Below are 21,512 nucleotides of genomic sequence, written 5' to 3'. Positions count from 1 at the left end.
TATTCACCATGTAATTCACAAATGTAACCCGTATAGGATTAAAAGAGTTTGAAAATTTAAGATGTTCAATTTAATTCACTCAATTGCAGACTGCTGCTTCTTGAGGGAGGTCCAGGCTCACCGTCCTGTTTGCTAGGGGGGAAACACAGTGTGTCGTGGGGCTTCGAGGACATGCTGCCCACTCCAGAGAGCAGCGTCACTGGTCCAGAGAGTAAAGGTGTGTCTATGACGGCTGGCAAATGTTTCGACATGCATAAAGAAAGATTGTTGTAACAAAGTTGAAAGCATACAATTCTGCTTGGGAATTAATCAAATATTTTTTTTATTGGTCTGTCAACCTCAACACTCAAAACAACTGACACAAAACACAGCATTTAAGAGATTTTTTTTTTTCGTTTCAAAATGCTACAACATGCTGTATATCAGTATAACACACTAATCCCTGCTCTTTTGCAACTCAGCGTTGCTGTCTTTTGCCTCTTCATACATTAGTGCCTAGTGAATTTACTGTATAATGTGGAACGTCTCGGAATTTGGCAATTTTTTTAATGAATAAATCAAAAGTAGAGTTGTATACTTTGGGTGCTTTTACACTGGCATGTTTTCTGCGGTCCGAGCGTGATTGTTCCCGGCGCTCCCCGGTGCGGAAGGTGGATTTCTGCTGCTTGCAAATGGATTCTTTGTAAAAAGAGGAGACTGCTGATTGCCATCCATTTGCTGCCCTGATTACACTCGCTATGTTGTCCGTGTTGCTAAAATTTTCATGCGAACTGTGCCACATTTCAAACTAAATTGCCAGTGTGAAAGCACCCTTAATCAAATAGCGACATTAGTGTCTGTGAATATTAAAGACTGCTATTGAAATCTGAAGTCCGCTTGTCCCAGTTTGGCCTACTACACAAAATCATGCCCGTGTGACTCTCATGGTGTCTTCAGCGTCTGCTGTCTCACTATATGAGGACATGAACACATGATCTTCCTCTCCAGGGCTGCTCTGAGAGTTACCTCAGCATTTTACCATTCCATTTGAGAACTATCGTCAGATAAACACTGATACTCTATAGTCTTCACTACAACCCATTGTTTAACTTAAAAAAAATATGGCAAAAATCTATAGTAGAATGTGCTTCTCTAATAAATAATAGTAATAAAAATAGAGTTTATTAAAACATAATTTTTTTAATGAATATCACTCAATGTTTTTTTTCTACATTTTACTTTCAAAAGTAAATCTCAATTTGTGCTGCACTTTGTTTGACCAAAAATTGAAGGAATTGTTTAAATTACATATTGATAACATTTTAAGAGTTATGTTGATCACCACCTTTTTTCAAAGGGCATTTGAAAATGATGAAATTGTTAAAGGTTTATGTATTCAACTGATTAGACATCCTTTTTAATTATTAAAATTCGATCAAGCTATTAAAATGGAATCCGTAAATATTTAAACAGAAAACACAATTTAGGAAACTATAAAATTGAATTTGTGAAAAATAAAAAAATAAATTTCATCAGGCCCTAAAACATCTTTTTCTCTCAGACACAGACCTGGGACGCAGCCTCGCCACAGATGGTTTCTATCTCTACACGACAAACTCTTTTGGAAAGGGCTTAAGCAAGCTGGGTTCAGGGCAGCATGGGACGCTGAGGTAACTCTAAAACTACATAACTACCACTTAACCTCCTACCCTGCTTTCTGTTTGTACCAGTAACCTCCAGGCTACTATTGTGCTCTTTCTACAGCTCTTGCTTTGTCCTGCTGTCTTTCTCATTTCTGCTCTGTGAGCAACTATATTTGTTGGACTTTTGAACCCTGTGAAATGTTGCTGTGTCATTGGACTTTGTTTCATTCCTCTCATAAATGTCAACTACTTGCAGTCTCATGAAGAAACGTCTTGGACACTTCAACCAAAATGTAAAAAATAAGAAATCCCATTTTGCATTAAGAATTTTTAACATAATAGCGAAAACTGGGGATGTTTGTAATTGTAACACCAGTTTAACCATTTATTTTATTTGCAGGTTAAAATCACTATCATACATGAACACCGTCCTTCTGAAGTCACAGTGGAAGTTGTTAGTTTCTATGTAAAGATATAGTTTATTAGGATTTAGAGGACAAAAACTATTCTAATGTATCTGAATTATAATTTGATTTGTGATCAGATTAATTCATTATGAATGGCAAGTTGTGTATCTGAAACAACATATTCTCTTGTTTAATTTCATATATTATAAGTAGTATAAGTTAAGTAGTTAGAAGATATTAGAAATGACTAGAAATGCTAAAGTTAATAGTGTCTAAAGCCGCGGTCACGCTAGACTTAAGGCTGATTTATACTTAAGGCTGAAATACAGTGCATGTTCACAATAACAGTTTAAATAAATAAAAGAATGATTTAAACGATGTTTTACATCTGATATACACATTTAGATTAAATATGTCATTCTCATTAATGGAGTTAAGCACTTAAATTACATGAAATCATAAATCAAAAAATTATATTCTAATAAATAGAAATATCTGTTGTGGATGCAATGTAGGCACAATCTTCCGCTGATTGGGATTTATAAAGGGAATTCTGCGCAGGTTCTTGCATACGCATTGTTTTATAAGTCATTTTTTGGCTTTCGGGCGCACGTACACTTTTAGTAAGGATCCTACGCACAGTTTTATAAATGAGACCCCTGAGCTGGTGTGATTGAGTGGAGGTGGGGCTAATTTGTATGTTCACGGCTCCGTGTTAACTAGTTACATTCAAGACTTTAAAAGCTAAAACTTTTTTTTGGTCTTCCTCACAGGGGTTTTGTTTATTGTCGGAATGAGGAAATGGAAGCAGGGTGGGTGGCGCACAGTAGTGGCTTTTTGCTCCACCGTCCTGCCTCTTTTGACACAAAACCTCATCAGCTGTGCCAGGTCATCGACCCCTTCACACTGCAGGTATGAACTCTCCATCGCAAATGATCATCCTTCACAATTGCACTTTCAAATTTACATCGCAAGTGTTACAAGCAGGGCCTAAAACTGTTTTTGTTCAAATGTGAAAATTCACATTCCTCTATTTCAATTTGATACCACAGCTAAAACTACTAGCTAAACTAATATAAATTGAATAGCCTACATTTTTAAAGACAAGTAAACAGTCAGTAATAAAATATGAACAAACAATCAAATTAAAAGCAAGTCTAATCAAATAAATAACACTGCATAGTCTTCATATCCTTTTTTTAAAGTTCAAGAGAGCAGTGATGTTTTTTCTTTGTCCTTTGTTGTCTAGTTAACATTAAAAATGCAGACAGTAGCAGAAGCACTGACCCGTCAACTGTACAGGGCGTTGTTCACGCTTGTTCACGCTCATGTTGAAATTCACAAGTCACAACATTGCATTGTTAGAATTAAACAAATTGTTACTGGCCAACTGGCGACTGACACCGTTTCATACACTCGCCAACACCGATTTTTGATCGCATTTGGCACTTGGCAAATGTTAATTTTAGGCCCTGGTTACAAGTATTACAAGTATCAGTGCTTTGAGTATGTATTCTGATATTTCTAATCAGAATTGTTAGTAGGCGTCTAATTTCTAAGCATGTTGTAAAATGAAAGAGTTGTATCAGCTGTGGACATGATTGTCATATTACTGATGCAATATGAATTTTGGAATATGACTCCTCTTGATTTTTCATCATTTTGGCAAAAGAAAATGCTGAATGTCAACTGTAAGTTTGTTAATTTTGGACTTTCACAACATGCGTCAATTCGTTATTATAGGTTATGCCTGACAATTTCATTGGTGTATATATCAACAAAACATTTTGACGAATTACAATTATTTTGCCTTTTGTTTGGAGGCTTGTTATGACTTGGGCAGGCAGTTTTGGAGTAGCAAGTGGTGGAAATTTGGCTCACATCCCCTATGTGTATCTCGTTTTGTAACATTTAGTTGTCAATTATCCCCAAAAAATGTCATTGGCGTCTTAGTAAAGAAGATTATTGAATCATATCAAATGTGTAATATTTTTAATAAATCTATGATAAGTTCTTGTATATTAACTTCACCCTTTCAAATGCTTTATTTGTGGATGCTTCTAATTCTCCTTTCTCTGTTGAAGGTTTCTCAAGTAGTAGCAATGCCCCATCATCATTTCCCAGTGGGCAGCTGCCTGACCACCCTGCGGCTGTGTTCTGATGGTACCTACCTCTACTGGGTTTGGTCACCTGTCAGCATCAATGAGAAAACACAAAAAGGCCACTCTGTCTTCATGGATGTCTTCCAGCTAACGGTATTAACTTAAGAATGTGTCAGGATTATTCGGTGGTGGCGGGCAAACACGGTCATTCACACACAGTACAAAGTACCCTTCCCATATGAACTGCGAGCCAAGTACTGACTATCAATTAATTATGCGCGTGCAATTAAAGAGTGTACGCTACGAGCACAGTATAACGATGACAGGACATGATATTTCGTTTTTCTGAGGTGAGAGACTTTGCGCTGCTTGTTGTCTTCGCGCTGCTGCTGGCGCGTCACGCATGGCGATCACGTCACAGATAGGCAGACTGAATCGAGTAACGTTTAACGCCTTTATCATTAAAAGTGCTAAGAAAAAAACATCCTTATAAAGTCTGACGTGCTTAAATCCAATGCGTTATTTCATAGTATCGATACAATCGATTCATTACCTTTTAAAACGATGTTAGATCGATATATGTCTAGATCGATATAACTTGCCGAGCACAGATCGATGTAGTTGGATCATTAAGAATATAAATCGATACATCGATGTAGTTGATGAATCGTTACACCCCTAATATTAACATATCCTATTTATTAATGAAATAAAAATAATCACTGTCTGGACGGATCATAAAACAAAGTGCTTAGAACTATTTTAAATTTAAAATTCTGTAAGTGACTCATTTGAAAAGTTGGTAACACTTTAGTTTAGGGTGCAATTCTCACTATTAACTAGTTGCTTATTAGCATGCATATTATTAGGAGATTGGCTGTTTATTAGGACTTATAAAGCACATATTAATGCCTTATTCTGCATGACCATATTCTACATTACTTAATCCTACCCCATACCTTAAAGGGATACTCCACTTTAAAATGAAAATTCTGTCATTATACTCACCCTCATGTTGTTTCAATCCTTTATGAATTTATTTCTTCTGCTGAACAGAAAGGAAGATATTTAGAAGAATATCAGTAACCAGACAGTTTCTGGTCTCATTGACTTCCATAGTATATATTTTTTTCCTACTATGGAAGTCAATGAGACCAGAAACGGTTTGGTTACTGACATTCTTCTAAATATCTTCCTTTCTGTTCACAATCAAAGTGGAGTATCCCTTTAACAACTACCTTACTAACTATTAACAAGCAGTGATTAGGAGTTTGAGGCAAAATTCTGAGTTAATAGTGAGAATTGGACCTTAAACTAGATTGTGACTGAAAAGTTAGTAATACATGAACGGCAAAGTAACACATTACACAGAAAAAGTGATAGGTCTATCTGACAGGTTATCACTGTCAATCGGATTCAATCATGCATTTAAATATGAGTGTCAATCCAGACACTTTGCAATGTGCAGCATGAAAAATATATATTATGCACAGAAAGCAAGCAAAGATCGCTGCCATTATGACCATTATGAAGCTGTCAATTACAACGCGAGGTACACATACACAAAGCTGCGCTCTTGTGAGAACTCCCCTTATAATCAATGAAGCTGTCTACTACACTGTGCAATGAATCTCTTATTAACATTGTGTTTATATTTTGTTGGTTATAATGAAAGGATTCGTGAGCATGCAGAACTCGCGCTATTTTAAGCGGTGTTGAGCAGATTCTGACTAACTTAAACGCATCTGATTGGCCATTGCATTCACACGCTCAACAGCTATGTCTCTGATTGGCTACAAAGTTCAATGCTGCAAAAACACATTGTAAATGGAAACCTTTGACGCTCTTCACAGAGCTTTCACAAACACGGGAGCGTTTTAAAGCAGCCAGCTGTCAGTGGGTATCAGTACTCTAAAACTGCAGGTAACATTAAATGAATGGCAAGACAAAGATTAATTTTGGTGCCCACCAAAATATTTTCAGTGCAGGAAAAACCCTCTGTCTATGTGAAGATTTTTGTAATATCATACTTGTTCATTTCATTATGTTTTGTAGTTACAAATGTTTTTTTATTGCATGCATTGACTGGTGACCCTTGTGAAAAAGAAGTACATCTTAGCTAACTTTTAAAAAGCACTTATGGAAAAAAATATACTTTACATTCAGTTCACACTAAAGTATATTCTTTTAATGTTTTTGGACACTTAATTACATGTTAATTGCAATTACATGAAGATGCATTGTTTTGAATTTATATTTAAATCAGTTAGTCAAACTTTACATTGCTTTTTTTTGACCCAATTAAGTAGGACTTGTATGTCATGTATTTAAATATATTTGTAATTACACATTTGTAAAGAAGTTGCATTTCAGTACATATAAAATATATTAACTTTTAAATGTAACATACAAAAATACATTAGTTAAAATTATAATCAAGTACTTGTGCTCTTGTAAAAACATAATGATTTAAAATGTACTGTAAAACTTTTTATTTGACATTATTGACACTTTTAAGTGTACTTAAGTGTGTTAAAAATAGTTTTAAAAATAGTCATGAAAGTGTAAAGTACAGTGCAGTTATTTTAATTATACTACTAGTGCTTTTCAATACAATTAAGTACACTTCTTTTTCACAAGGGAATTATTATAAATGTAGCAACAAAGAAGTCTTCCCTGAACCCTCACTTCACAAGCTCCCATTATCTTTTTTTTTTTTTTTTTTGCAGACTGAGTCTGGTCTGTGTGTGGCCAGTCCTATACAAGATCGGGTAATCCTGTCGCGAAAGGAAGGCGAGTCATCTAAGTGTTTGAATGAGCTGCTCCTGAGCCGCATGTCTCGCTTCCGTGCTTCCCACTCCTCCACACTGGCTGCCCTCACCGGCTCTGCCATCACCAACCCCGTCAAAGAGGAGCAGTCGGGTAATACTGCTGTATGTTGTTTGTGCCTCGGCTGTTCCCAAGCGACAACTTTTTTGGCTTGGTTCCTATATTAATGGGCACCTTTATGAAAAAGAAGTGCACTTCATTGTATTAAGTGTGCACTTGTAGTGTATTTCAAGTCTTAAAAGTATAGTATTACAAAACTGTACTTGCAGATAATATAATATTAATTAAATAAACAAGAGTACACTCTTATGGCTCTTTCTTAAAGGGTTAGTTCTCCCAAAAGTGAAAATTCTGTCATCATTTACTCACCCTCATGTTGTTCCAAACCCGTAAGACTTTCGTTCATCTTCGGAACATAAATGAAGATATTTTTGATGAAATCTGAGAGCTTTCTGTCCCTCCATTGACAGTCCGCACAACTACAACAAGAGATCGTAAAACTAATCCATATGAATTGAGCGGTTTAGTCCAAATCTTCTGAAGAGACTTGATAGCTTTATATGATGAACAGATTGAATTTAGGCTTTTATTCACATATAAACATTGATCAACGGTCATAAACAGAAGCTCTAACGTGCTGTGTAACACGAGAATGAACCTCATTGGTTCTCGCACGTCAAGCAATCATGCTTGAGCTTCTGTTTACCACAACTGATGTGTGAGTTGATGAATGTTAATATGTGAATATAAGCCTAAATTAAATCTGTTTATCATATAAAGCGATCGAGTCTCGTCATAAGTTTAGGACTGAACCGCTCTTTTCATAAGGATTAGTTTTACTATCTTTTTATAAAAAAATGAAAGCGTCAAAATGGTAGTTGCTTAGATTGTATAGAATCAGAATAGGAACAGAAACCTCTCAAATTTCATTAAAAATGTCTTCATTTATGTTCCAAAGATGAACGAAAGTCTTACTGGTTTGGAGCGACATGAGGGTGAGTAAATGATGACAGAATTTTCACTTTGGGTGAACTAACCCTTTAACACGCTTAAGTACACTGATAAAATATAAAAAAATATAAAAGCGCACTTAGTAATAATGCCAAATTAAAAGTTTTGTTTTAATAATATTTTGTTGTGCTGTAAAGAAGTACACTAATTTTGATGTGTTGACTATCAAAACAGTAAAGTACTTGATTATAATTTTAACTCTAGTGTGTTATTCAATATTACATTGAAAGTTGATATATTACATATATACTAAATTGCAACTTCATAATTAATTACAAATATATTTAAATGCATGACATACAATTTTCAATAGAAATCCATACTTAATATCATATACCATAATCCATACCAACTTCAAGATGTTTGGAAAGCATACCTGGTGCTGTATTAAAGGCATGGTTCGTACGGCCATGAAAAACCTTGAAAAGTCATGGATTTCAAAAATTGCAATTTGCAGGCTTGGAAAAGTTTTGAAAAAATAAATGACCCAGAAAGTTTTGAAAAAGTAATTGAAATTTATTTCACAAATATCTGTATAATAGAATATATGTTTAATTGATAATATTGGATAAACAAATGGGGCGGCACGGTAGCACTGTCACCTCACGGCAAGAAGGTGCCCGGTTCCAGCCCCAGATGAGCCAGGAGACCTTTCTGTGTGGAGTTTGCATGTTCTCGTGTCAGCATGGGTGTCCTATGGGTGTCCTCTGGGTGCTTTGGGTTAGATTAGATGGATTGGACATATTGACATATTGGCTGTCAGAGTGTGTGAGTCGGAAGGGCATCCGGCGTAAAACCTGAGCCAAATCTAGTGTGTGTGTGTGTTGATAATTCTGATGAAAGCGGACCCCGCAAAAGCGGAACTTATGCTAGAAAAATATATATTGGATAAACAAATGATAATACTTGTCGTATTTCTTCAATATAGTATAACTCGCAGTGTTGATCTTTGTCTCTTGTTTTGTTTGTTTTTTCTTGTCCCAGTAGTCAACACAAGTTGTGGCTTGTCTATAAAAACTCTGAGGAAAACGCCGATGTACGTGTGTGGAACGTACCTAGTGATGCTGGCACCCACTCCAGGTGTAGCTGGGAGCTCTGCCACCCGCTCGCTGTTTGGTGGTGCCAGTGGCCTTTCTTCACTTAAGAGTAAGTCATCATCTCTTATTCTGAGGGGAAAGATCTTTATACCCTAATCAAACATTAACGTTAACGGTAACAAACGTTATCCATTTTTGCCGCCTCATTTATGCCACTGTTGCCTAAAATCAAACATATAACAATTAAAGGGATAGTTCACAAAATGAAAAGTCTTTCATCTATTTCACCCTCATGTTGTTCCAAACCCATATGACTTTCTTAATTCTGTGGAACAAATATGAAAATCATTTAGTAAACTCTTGTTAAAAAGCAACCAAGAGTGTCAGCAAAAAAGTACTTTAATTTGACATTCTCAAAGTCTTCTTAACATTTTCAGTCAATCCCCTTGTGTTTTTTCCTAGTCTTGGCATCTAGTTTGGTGTTTAACCTGACTGATGGTCAGTTTAGCAATCGTGCAGACCTCGTAGATGCTCCAGGAAGTTCTCTGGGTCGTGGGGCTCAGGTTGCAGGACTAGGTAAGAATCAGACATTTCCACACATCAAGCCCCTTTCACACTAAACTCGATGCATAAATCAAAACAGATCTCGGACAGAATGGTCTGTATTCACCAAGAGCGAAATGAATATGCATTGGGCTTAAGGAATTTTAATACATTGTTGTTGACTATTTTCTTACTCCTTAAATAAAATTAAACCTAGCACATACGCACATTACAAATGTTCAGTCTTTCCCTTTTGGGAAAATGGACCAATGGAGCCATTGTTCAACTTCGCTTTGTATTGTTACAATGTAGTATATGTAAATGAACAATGTTTACTCATTCTCCGTGTAACCTGGACCGAGAAATGTACGTTTATTTGTGAGCAAAAGTCCGCTGGATGATGCAGAACAGCTTTGTCTCTGGAGTTACGATTCTTTGCAGCCTTTAGCCACACGCCAGTTCCTTCACTTGAAACTGAAAGTAACCCACTCCCGCTAAACGTTTACTCTTTAAAATCCTGCACCCGAGAACAATACAAGTCCACACCATTATGACTAAAAGTCTGCTAAGAAGTGTTTCCTACTAAAGCAAGGCGGATTTGACTCTGGTCAAGCGTATCCATTGCAGAATGGTGGGAGTGGCCTTGGATGGCAACATGCCCAGTGCATTATGGGTAGTCAACAGCCTTTTTAGTGCAATTTTCCACCGGACAAAATTGCGATTGTTAACTCATGATTTCTGTTCTGTCTGTGCGCACCAATCTTGCACTTCTATCTACTCCTCAACCAGACCACTTAGAGACTTCGGGTTTTCGGCATTATGTTAAGGAAGGTCTAATCTCGGGAACGCAGGAAAAGATTTACTTTCTCTTAGTGTTGTGATCCCATGACGTCAGAAAATTGCGCTAAAACACTCACTGAGTTTTTATTACTTGTTTTCTGTTTTCTCTAGTAAGGTAGAACCTATTTATTTTTACCTTTCTATTTTATAGCCAGCCAAGTTTTATTGAAAGCCCATTTTGCCAGCGATAAAGTACCCCTTTAAATAGTAGATGTTAAAAAACTTTGTAAAAAGGGATTCTATACAATTTTCAGCTTATTTAAAACAGAATTAACAGATTTATTCAAACAAACATTAAATAATTAAGACACCAATAACAGGTTAAATAAAAATAAAAAAGTACAATTTTAGTGATATGCTCTTCTCCAAAGTTCTTTTTTGTAGCTAACTAACAGGCTGTGGGCATTAAATGACTTTCCTGAGATAAATGTAACGTCATGTTCTCAAGCTGTTACTTTGACGTCTTTCTGCGGTTGAAACGCTGATTGGGCGATTACATGAGAGAGATGCATTTCAATAGGTTGAACTGTATCTTTCAACATATCTTCTGATGTCCATTCATGTGGTGTTGTTTTTTGTTTAGTTTTTTTCTGCAATTTAACACATTTAAGAAAAAAAAAAAAAAAAAAACACTAACAAAACAATATTTAAATATATATGTATATATTTTCACTGCAACATTGACATCATTTGAAAGTAGAATTTCTTTGATCAAAATCAACAGAAAAGTCTTAAGTTTTGATCAAGTGTTTTTTGTGACTGATTCTGATGGAGCACATCATATCAATGTTGTTATTTTTAGCTAAAACTATTACAAATATTTTTTGTTAATTGAAATAAAGCTGAAATAAAATAATATTAAATGAATACCTTAAATTTAAACAAAAATGAGAAATGTTGCCTTGGCAGAAAACTAAAAGTTGAAGTACTAAAATTAAAATGAATCTAAATATAAATTTAAAAGAACCTAATAAAAATCACATAACACAACTACTAAAATTTAAACTACATTTAATGTGAAAATATATATTAAAGCTAAAATATAAAAATAAAAGCTAATTCAAACTATTAACAAAAAAAAAAAAAACCACGGTGTCACATATAATTGATTGTATAATGACTGTTCTAGGGGCCTGCTATGATGCACTTAACAACTTAATCTGGACGTGCTCCAGTGACTACATGGACCAATGGTGTAACCCTGGAAACCAGGCCTTCCATCATGTGTGCCAACGACTTGGCGTCAGTCACGTCATCACTCAGCCTAAAGGTATTGAAACTGGAGCTCTAACATATGCAACAAAAAGTTTAGTTTACTCGAGTTGATTTTGATATTGCACAACAAAACATTTCAGAGGCTTGCATTCATTACACTACAACCCAACCAGGCACAGTCTTTAGCTATTATAGTGACAATAGCTGATTTTGCTCAAATTTCCCTTGTGTAAAAGAAGTGCACTTAGCATACCTTTAAAAAGAGTACTTAATAAAGAATATACTTGTGTCAACTGAATACAACGTTTTCATGTTATTTGCAATTAAATGAAAATTAAATGTTGTTTAGATTTATATTAAATGCAATTAGCTGAACTTTAGAGTGCTTTTTGACCCACTTAAGTTGGATTTAAGTACATCTTTATATCTAATTTTGTAATTACTTCTATTGTCTTTGAAATATGGTTAAAGTGTACTGCTGAATGTAATGACAAGCATTTATGGTAAACTAAAATATACTTTAATGTCATTTCTATTGAAACTTGCATGTTGTGTACTTAAATATATTTATAATTGCACAGTTTTACTGATGACGTTGCAATTTAATACATACAGTAATTAAATACAAAATATATTAAGTTTAAATGTATTATTAATTAACACTACAGTTCAAATTATAATCAAGCACTTTACTTGTTCTTTAGTATGTTAGTCAACACATCAAAATAAATATTAAAGTGAAGTAAAAAATGATTTATAGTACAACTTTGAATTTGACATTATTACAAAATAGTCATGAATGTGTTCTCTCTTTAAGTGGCCTTTATTTTGTTAACATATAATCTGCAAGGCAAGCACAGGTTTTAAAAACTTTGCTTTTATGATTTGAAGAACACATTCATTACAATAAAGCACACTTTTTTTTTTTTTTTTTTACAAGAGGTCACTTTTCATTGCTATACCTGTGCAAATATTTTTGCAAGGACTTGGTGTATAGGACACTTACTATGCAAAGTTGTTTTTTAGATGTGCTCATATACAGAAATGATCTGAATCGTTTTCCCCATCATGTTTTTGACTCTTTATTACAGAAGAAATGATAGACACAGGCAAAGTGATAAACCAGCTGCTCCATCATGTTGGCGCTATGTGCATCCACCAGCTCAACCTGTTAGCAGCCAGCAGTAGTTTACACCTGGGAACCTTCGTAGGAAAACAACCCATGGAGGCTTGCCACTTTAGTTCTATATGTGACGTCATGGAGAAGGCCATGGTTAATGGTGACACGTGCATCATCCGATGCATTCTGGTCGTCTTTCAGGTGTGGATATAATTGGTGGGGTTTTGCTAGAATATTTGAATTACATTATAAACACTACAGTATGACTTTGTTACAATATAACTTCCTGCAAAGCTGCTTTGAAATAATGTGTATTGTGAAAAGTGTCATACCAAAATTGAATGTAATACATATGACTTAACTAAAACAATGTAAGTGATGGCCTTTTTGCAATTGGAGATTGAGTTTGTTCATCCGCAGTGAAAAGGTTGACACCCACTTGAAGGAGGAATATTCTCTCTTGTGTTTTCCAGGTGGTGTTCCAGTTTTTTAATCCAAATTCAGAGCAGAACCGGGACTGTGTTAAGCGTTCTGGGCTGTTGCTGTGGCAGTTACTTATGGCTCCTCCTGATCAGATAGAACCGGAAATACAAAGAGAAGTGTGTCTTGCCATCAGGTGAATCTCTTAAAAAAATAAAAAAGCGTATTCATGCATCCACATTAGGGCTTTGACTCCGAACTTCGTTATTCGAATATAATTCGAATATTTAAAAAAATAATGATATTCGGACGAATATTAGGCATCATTTAATATTCGAACCTGTTATGGGCATTATTTTTTGTAAATGTGTTTGCTTGTAAAAGTTGTTTTCAATTCAGATTCCGAGGCTTTTTCACGCCTGGTGAAGTTGTGAATCGCGAGCTCATTAGTAGGTGACGTTAGCGTCCTGGTTAGCGCCTATTTTGTATACCAAAACAATGGCCGCGCCAACGCCTACAACAACCACGCCTGACGAGGAGTTCGAAATCTACACTCCTGACAATTTGAAAAGCAACGTGTGGCGCTACTTTGGGTTACCAAAGAAACGGAAAAATCACGAGTAAGGACAAAGTCCATTTTTTTATTAAAAAAAAAAGAAGTTTTTTCTTCGGAAAACATCATTGCCTGCCTATTGACATTGACTGATACACTGCCCTCTAGTGGACAGAACATATACAACTTAAGTTTGATACCAATATAGGTCTTACTGAAGGCATTTTAATGGTCAAAATATTATTAATAAATATTCAAATATTAACAAACAAACGAACTTCGAATATGTTTTTTGGCCAAAAGTCAAAGCCCTAATCCACATATACTAAATGAAGCAAAGGTGTACATTCAAATTACATTCAAGCTATTTTAAGGCATTAAGAAATTACTTTCACGGTGCAAAAACATTTAAATATGTAATTTTGATGATAAAAAATGGGATTTAAGGGATATAATTTTTGACTGCAAAGGGACTTAAATATATATTTTTTATATTCTTTAAAAAAAATCTTCATTTCTCTTCCAAAGTTGAACAAAAGTCTTAAGGGATTTAGTAAAAAAAAAAACATTTTCTTAGTCTGAAAAAATTGTTGTTGAATTTATGCAACTGGCCTCAATATCTGCAATAACTACAAACCATTTTTCCATTCTTTATTTCTTAGCTCAGGTTTAAACACCTTGTACCAGAGTGAATCTGAGTTGAACAACCTGCTAAAATTTGTTTTCACTGAGGGTAAGAATTACAAATAAATACACATCGTACAGAAATCAAGTTTAACTATAAGCTGAGTTATCACTGGCTCACTGTAATTGCACAATTGCATAATGATAAGCAATAGTGCCAGTAATAACTCTTTTTTTTTTTCTTTTTTTTTCTGCAGGGGAGAAGAACAGTGGTTTGTCTCAATTACGTGATGTTATATTAAACAACCTTGCTAACCAGTTACAGAAGAACCGCTTTGGTAGTGAGGAGGATGACCACTACAGGTAACAAGTTTCACGGCTCTTTAGATCTATTCAATACTGTATACTCTACTAGTCATGCATAACACAAAAAATCTACATAATTCTTTTGTGATCGCAACATACAAGTTTCTCCCTTATCTCAACAAAAATGTATTACAATTATTATTATTATTATTATTATTATTATTAAAAAAATGTATATGTTCCTATAAAGCAATGCTATTTACTTTCTCTCATCTTCCCCTGCAGACTGAAAGATGAACTGTTGCAGTGTATCTTGAAGACTGTAGTGCGAGAGTCATGTCTCCTCATCACCAAATGTCAAACCGTTTCCAAGGAAGACCTTCAGAAGCTTCTCTCCACTGTACCTGTATGTGACTACAAAGAAATGTTTAAATGCATTTATGTGGAAAAGAAACTTTTCGTTGTGACTGGTTACTCTGTATGTAGTTTTTAACTGAATTAATCTTAAAAGAGCTCTACAAGCCATTTGTTTTCATATCCCTTGTGAAAAAGAAGTACACTTTAGCATACTTTTAAAAAGAGCAATTATTACAGAAATATACTTTAAGTGCAAACTGAATGTAATGTTTTCATACATTTAATTATAGTAAATGCAATTAGCTGAACTTTAAAGTGATTTGTTTATCTTTAAGTAATTTCTTAATTACTAGTATTGTTTGACAAGCATTTATGGTAAACTAAAATATATTATTTCTGTTGAAAAATGTATTTACATATATTTGTAATTACACATTTGTAATGATGAAGATTGAGTACAAATTTAGTTCAATTTTACACACTGCAATTTAAATAAAGTACTGTGTGCTTTAGGATGTTAGTCAACACATCAAAATAATTTGACTTTTTTTAAAATTATTACAACAAGTAATAAAACATAATGATTTAAAATGTACTTTAAAGTAAAACATTTAATTTGTCATTATTACAAAGTGTCCTTTTTAAAAGTCTATTTAAGTGTGTTAAGAAACAGTCATGAAAGTCCACTCTCTTTAAGTGGCCTTTTATTTAATTATTACTACATTATCTGGAAGTACTGTTTTTTTTAAGTACAAGTGCACATTCAATGCAATTAAGTGCACTTCATTTTTACAAGGGAAATCAAACTAAATGAATTAATGAAAAAGATGAGATCAATTATCTTGAGTGCTGTTCATTAATTTTCTTGGGATAACTTGAGAATGATAGATTTTTTTTTTCAAAGACTCATTCAAAGTATTTTACCATAACAAACAAATGATTTAAAATTTTCCCTTCTGTCCAATTCACACTGAACTGACAGACGCCGACCAATGACAACAGACACGTTGTTGTGTTTTGTTGGATCAGTGTATTCCCTCTGTCAGTGTCTGTTGGCATTGGTCGGCACTTGTTTTTGCCGATTGAACATGTTGAATCAGAATTTGTCAGGTCATGGAATGTCTGAGAAGTGACGTAATGTAATCTGGTGATTGTTCGCATTGGTGGTGTCTGTTTTTTTTTTACAAGCACATGATGTGTTAAGGCCAATTAACTGCACCAACAATGTTGTTCTTACTATTCTGTTGTATGTTTACATTGAAGTTCTTAACAAAGCCATCTTGCTAGTAACAGGATAATTTTCTTGCAAAGCCAATTTTACATGTTTGGTTTGCCGAGTGTTATTTTGGACCTTGTTTCTATGGTGCATCTAAATGTATACATTCAATCATAATTTGAAATAGTTGTCTGTATAATTTCACAAATGTATTGAATCACTAATTAACCCACAGCACTTCCACATCAACAGGTAGTGTCACCAAGCTTGCGTTACTTAATGGCTGTGCAGAACCATTTGCTCAGCAACACCATCCTGCTCCACCCTGATGACATTGATGATAGTGACAGCTCCCTACAAGGGGAAACAATGAAGGTACAGGTAAACATCCCCTTTAAAAACCCTATGGTCTCTGATTGGTTAGTGTGGACTGATGACGACAGCTGCTGCATTCACGAAAGATGAAACAAACAGGAATTAAAACAGTTCAATATACTGTGCTCTGTTCTGTAGCTCAAAGTGCGTGTGTGTGTGTGTGTGTGTGTGTGTATATATATATGTGTGTATATATATATATATATATATATATATATATATATATATCTCTGTCAAGTAGGGTTAGACGAACTGTTGCCAAACATGCTATGCTAGAAACATCATTATTGCAGTAATTGTTATGTTTCTAGTATGTTATATGTTTGGCAACAGTTCTTCTAACCCTAATCGATGGTGTGTGTAGCTTTTAATTTCTTAAACAAACATTTTTAATTTCCACGTCGTCAGTAGATCACGCACTGAACTTTCGAATCCCATCAGTGCTTTTATGGAATTGCGCTCACGCTAATTTGCCGTCTTTAGTAAATCTGGCCCTAAGTTTCTTATAGGGGTAGTTCACCCAAGATTAAAACTATACCATGATTTACTCACCCTCAAGCCATCCAAGGTGTATATAACATATATGTATATATATATATATATTTTTTTTTTTACACAAACGCATCGCTAGGCTTCAGAAGGCCTTAATTAACCACCTTGAGACGTATGGATTACTTTTATGATGGATGGATGCATTTTTTTGGGCTTCAAAATCCTGCCCCCCATTCACTCCCATTATAAAGCTTGAAAGAGACAGGATATTTTAAATGCATCTCTGATTGTGTTCGTCTGAAAGAAGATACACCTAGGATGGCTTGAGGGTGAGTAAATCATGATATATGGGTGAGCTATCCCTTTAACACACAAAAAGTACAAATGTGTAATTACAAATATATTTCAATTCATGACAAGTTTCAATAGAAATGACATTAAAGTGCTTGTAAGTACATTCAGCAGAATATATTTCAAAGACAATATAAGTAAATATGAAATTACTAAAGCACTCTAAAGTTCAGCTAATTGCATTTATTATTATAAATGTATTATTTATTATCTATAATACTTCTTTTTTTATTTAATTTTAATACAATTGTATGAATGTATTTTAATTACATTCATTTAATCCTTAAGGGCACAGAAGGCGTTTTTGCTTTGAAAAATGCCAGACGTGGGCAGTCAAATGGGGAAAAAACGCAGACGCGTTGAACTAATTTTAATTTAATGCATTTTTAGAATGTCGTGTCATGCTCGAGACGCTGCAAAAGACGCAAGACGGGAGCGCAATGGTTATACACGTCCATCTAGCGCGTGATTACATAGAAAAACAATGGTAAAATAGCGCATTGGAATGGGAAAACGTGTGCCGTGTGAATGTATATTCTTTTTAAGTATATTATTTCTGTAATACGTAAAAGTATGCTAAAGTGTACTTCTTTTTCACAAGGGTTCTGTACCAGCTTTAGATGTTCTCAAAGAAATGTGTGTGTTGAATGTGCGTGTTCCCCTCAGGAGTTGCAGACGAGCATCTTATCACTTGCCTCGAAGATCCTGGTTGGGTGTGATGAGGTTCTGGAGACCCTTCAGCAAGTCACCAGCTCCCTTATCAACAGCAACATCAGTGATCGAGAGACCAGGTGCATTACAATATTAGATAATTTTTGATGATGCTTTATTTGTATGTTGTACATGTAATTAAATACTTTCTTTTATTTATCTTTTCTAATTTTTTAATGTGAAGACTGAGAGGACTGGAACAGGTAACGAAGGCCACAATGTTGGGTCACTTGCTGCCGGTTCTGTTGACCTCACTGATGCACCCAAACCTACAAACCCTCACACTAGCTGATGCTCTCATGCCACAGCTAGTTCAACTGGTCCTCTATACTAGTCAGGTGTGTATATGTGATTGTTGGATGGAAGAGCAAGGTGATATAGCTAAAAACATGTATCGCAATAATATAAATTATAAATATAATGATAAATTATAAATTAAAATATACATTTTTCTTCATTTGAACAATATCTGATAGACATAGCATCTCAATATTTTTGTATTTGATCTCAAATAGCATAGAAATCTAAACTCTCTTTTGCTAGTATCGGACAAAATATTTTAGCATTCTCATACAGGCTTTAAGAAATGTAATGGTCAAATAAAAAGACAGCAGAGCTGGTTAATGTTATAATACCAGCCAAATAATATGTAATTTGTTTCTGTGCTGCAAAGCTGAAATTTCAGCATCATTACTCCAGTCTTTACTTTCACATGATTTTTCAGAAATCATTCTAATATGCTGATTTGCTGCTTAAGAAACATTTCTTATTATTATCAATGTTGAAAACAGTTTGAAAACAGCTGCTTCATATTTTTGTGGAAATATCCAGGATTCTTGTTGCATTATTAATGTCTTGACTCACTTTTGATCAATTAAATGCATCCTTGTTGAATAAAAGTATTAATTTTTTTAACAAAAAAAAAAAAAAAAATCGTACTGACCCCAAACGGTAGTGTACATTGCGATTTTTTTTTTTATTTATTAAAATATAATGAAAAATGTCAGTTTTTCCATTAATGTGTGTGTTAAGTACATTTGTAAATAAAATAATAAATCATAAACCGTTGGTATTGTTAACATTGACTGCTCTGAATCTGTCTATCCAACAGACCGCTTTGCTGCTGAAGACACATTCACCATTATTTTCTGAGGATTCCTCGCTAAATCAAGGCCCCAATCCACCCTCATTAAGTGATGGGTAAAATGCTTTTTTTCTATCTATCCTTGAAACTATTGGACAAAAACCTTTAGATTACTCTTACTCAAAATGATACATTTTGTATTTAATTCAGTTTCCAGATGCTGGAAGAGAGAGAGGAGCCGGGTTTTTTGACCGGCCTGAAGATCCCTGCCCCATGGGCCGCTGGGAAAACGGTGGAAACTGTTCATCCAGTGCGGGACAACTACAAATTTAAAGATACAGTGCACATACCTGGTGCGCGCTGTCTCTACCTCCGTTTTGACCCTCGCTGCTCCTCCCAGTATGACTATGACAAGGTTTGAACTTTCGATTCTGTGAAACTTCTGTTCTCATTCATAGTGGAATGAAAGTGAATATGCATACTCATAAACTCTCGTTATTCAGCTGGTGATTTATGCCGGGCCCAACACAAATAGTCGAAAAGTGAGTGAGTATGGAGGCAACACCATGGGTTATGGGAGCCGTAGTGTCTTGGGAACTGGATGGCCCAAAGATCTTGTCAAGGTGAGGAAAAGCACTCTCCATAACATCAGACAGTGTTCAAGAATAAAGATGAGCTGGATAAAAACATTAAGTAATTTAAGTAAGTTAACTTGTAATAACATATTTAAAAAAAAATGTTTCCTTGATACATGGCAAAACTGGTATATAATCTAATTCATGTGTGATTATCTGTGGTCTTGATGAAGGAAATATAATTTTAATGTTGTCAATTTAAAATTCAAACCTCCATACACAGATCTGTTTGCTTGGGCGAAGCATCGCTGTAACGCGGAGCATTGCTTTTATATTTAAAGAACAAACAAAAAAAACACACTTTTAATTAAGATTTTTAACACTTTTAAGATTTGAATCAATAGAAATGCTTCAACAATGCAATGAAAAGTTTTTTTTTTTATTATTTTTTTTTAGAAAAACTATTTATTTATGACTATAAAAGCATGACGCATCAAATGTGGTACATACATTATTATTTTTTCAACAAATTTTGCCCAAAGGTCCAATAGATAAATGGTGTGCTTAAAATATATTAAGACACCAGAGTGCACATTCAATACTCGCAAACAATCTACAGATATTACATTTCTGTATGCGCCTTAAATACACTTTTAACCGTATGTTTTTTCAGGTGGAAGGAGATACTGTGACATTCTCTTTTGAGATGAGAAGTGGACGTGAGCACAATACCCCAGATAAAGCCATGTGGGGTTTCTCATGCACTGTCCGAGCTCAGGTACTAACTTAAGACTTTACATAAGCCTTTAAATAGATCCCAATCATAAAATTCACAGAGAAAATTTTAAATACTTATTAGACGTTCATTGACTTTGCTCATCAAATGTGTTTTCCTACAAATGTCTTGAATGCAGGGTTATAGTTGTATACTAAAACGTGGATTAAAACTATTTACTTTATACAGTATTTCAGACACAGGTCCATATCAATAAAAAAACGCACTAACATGTATTTAAAAAGCAGCAAACGTATAATTTAAAAGTATAATTTACATTGCTCTAAATATTTTGTTCCGTTTACGAAATTGTTACGAAAAGACTGTTGAAATGTGTTAGAATAACTAACTGAAATGAAATACTCAACAAAAGTGTTATTGATATTGAATGCACAGACTTGAGTTAATTTAGTAAAATTCTCAACTCCGCAAGTGATTGATAAACCAAACTGCATTTTTTATATCCATGTAATGTGAATCTGTCTGTGTTTTTGTTTTGTTTTTATACCATTGCATGTATAGTTATTTTATGTGCTGGTGAGCCAAAGGCAATTTTCCACCTTGGTGGACAAAGACACACAATGTGGAGCAAAAGCATTGCAGACACCAACTAATGCTAACCTGAAGTCTAAAGGAAATTTTTTAATAAATCCACTGAAATGGCAAAACTTTAATTACCTTTCTTGGCTGTACTTCTAATTATGTTGATTTCAGGAGTCGTCTGAGGATGTGTCCGGCGGGCTGCCCTTCCTGGCTGATCTAGCTCTGGGTTTATCAGTGCTGGCCTGCGCTATGCTACGCATCCTCTATAATGGCCCTGATATCACACGAGAGGAGGAGACCTGCCATGACCTTCTCTGCTCCAAACTACTGCAGAGGTGTGCTGATTATGTCAGGTTTGGTGCAGGACGTGTGGACCCAAATGCAGAGATGCACTTCAGCAATCC

At 34.8% G+C, this 21,512-nt stretch overlaps 1 protein-coding gene across 5 annotated transcripts in view; it reads left to right on the top strand.

The window, feature by feature from the left end:
* Positions 1-21,512, top strand: part of hectd4 (HECT domain E3 ubiquitin protein ligase 4) — an 83,488-nt gene that overhangs the window by 13,418 nt on the left and 48,558 nt on the right. For 3 of the 5 annotated variants that reach the window (XM_084404633.1, XM_084404632.1, XM_084404631.1), the window contains exons 4-24: positions 90-217; positions 1,541-1,649; positions 2,803-2,941; positions 4,114-4,284; positions 6,861-7,053; positions 8,956-9,117; positions 9,471-9,584; positions 11,521-11,661; positions 12,698-12,927; positions 13,200-13,342; positions 14,362-14,432; positions 14,581-14,686; positions 14,915-15,035; positions 16,455-16,583; positions 18,087-18,211; positions 18,316-18,469; positions 19,243-19,331; positions 19,426-19,630; positions 19,719-19,838; positions 20,464-20,568; positions 21,280-21,443. In XM_084404633.1, coding sequence (XP_084260759.1) covers positions 90-217; positions 1,541-1,649; positions 2,803-2,941; positions 4,114-4,284; positions 6,861-7,053; positions 8,956-9,117; positions 9,471-9,584; positions 11,521-11,661; positions 12,698-12,927; positions 13,200-13,342; positions 14,362-14,432; positions 14,581-14,686; positions 14,915-15,035; positions 16,455-16,583; positions 18,087-18,211; positions 18,316-18,469; positions 19,243-19,331; positions 19,426-19,630; positions 19,719-19,838; positions 20,464-20,568; positions 21,280-21,443 — 2,919 coding nt within the window. Of the gene's footprint in view, positions 1-89; positions 218-1,540; positions 1,650-2,802; positions 2,942-4,113; positions 4,285-6,860; positions 7,054-8,955; positions 9,118-9,470; positions 9,585-11,520; positions 11,662-12,697; positions 12,928-13,199; positions 13,343-14,361; positions 14,433-14,580; positions 14,687-14,914; positions 15,036-16,454; positions 16,584-18,086; positions 18,212-18,315; positions 18,470-19,242; positions 19,332-19,425; positions 19,631-19,718; positions 19,839-20,463; positions 20,569-21,279; positions 21,462-21,512 lie in introns of all 5 variants that reach the window. The other 2 variants (XM_084404634.1, XM_084404630.1) reach the window with 2 other exon arrangements.

This window comes from Rutilus rutilus (genome assembly GCF_951802725.1).
Source record: "Rutilus rutilus genome assembly, chromosome: 3".
In the NCBI taxonomy this organism is placed as follows: domain Eukaryota; kingdom Metazoa; phylum Chordata; class Actinopteri; order Cypriniformes; family Leuciscidae; genus Rutilus; species Rutilus rutilus.
Note: the sequence above shows the minus strand (reverse complement) of the source record. Positions and strands in the feature narration are given on the sequence as shown.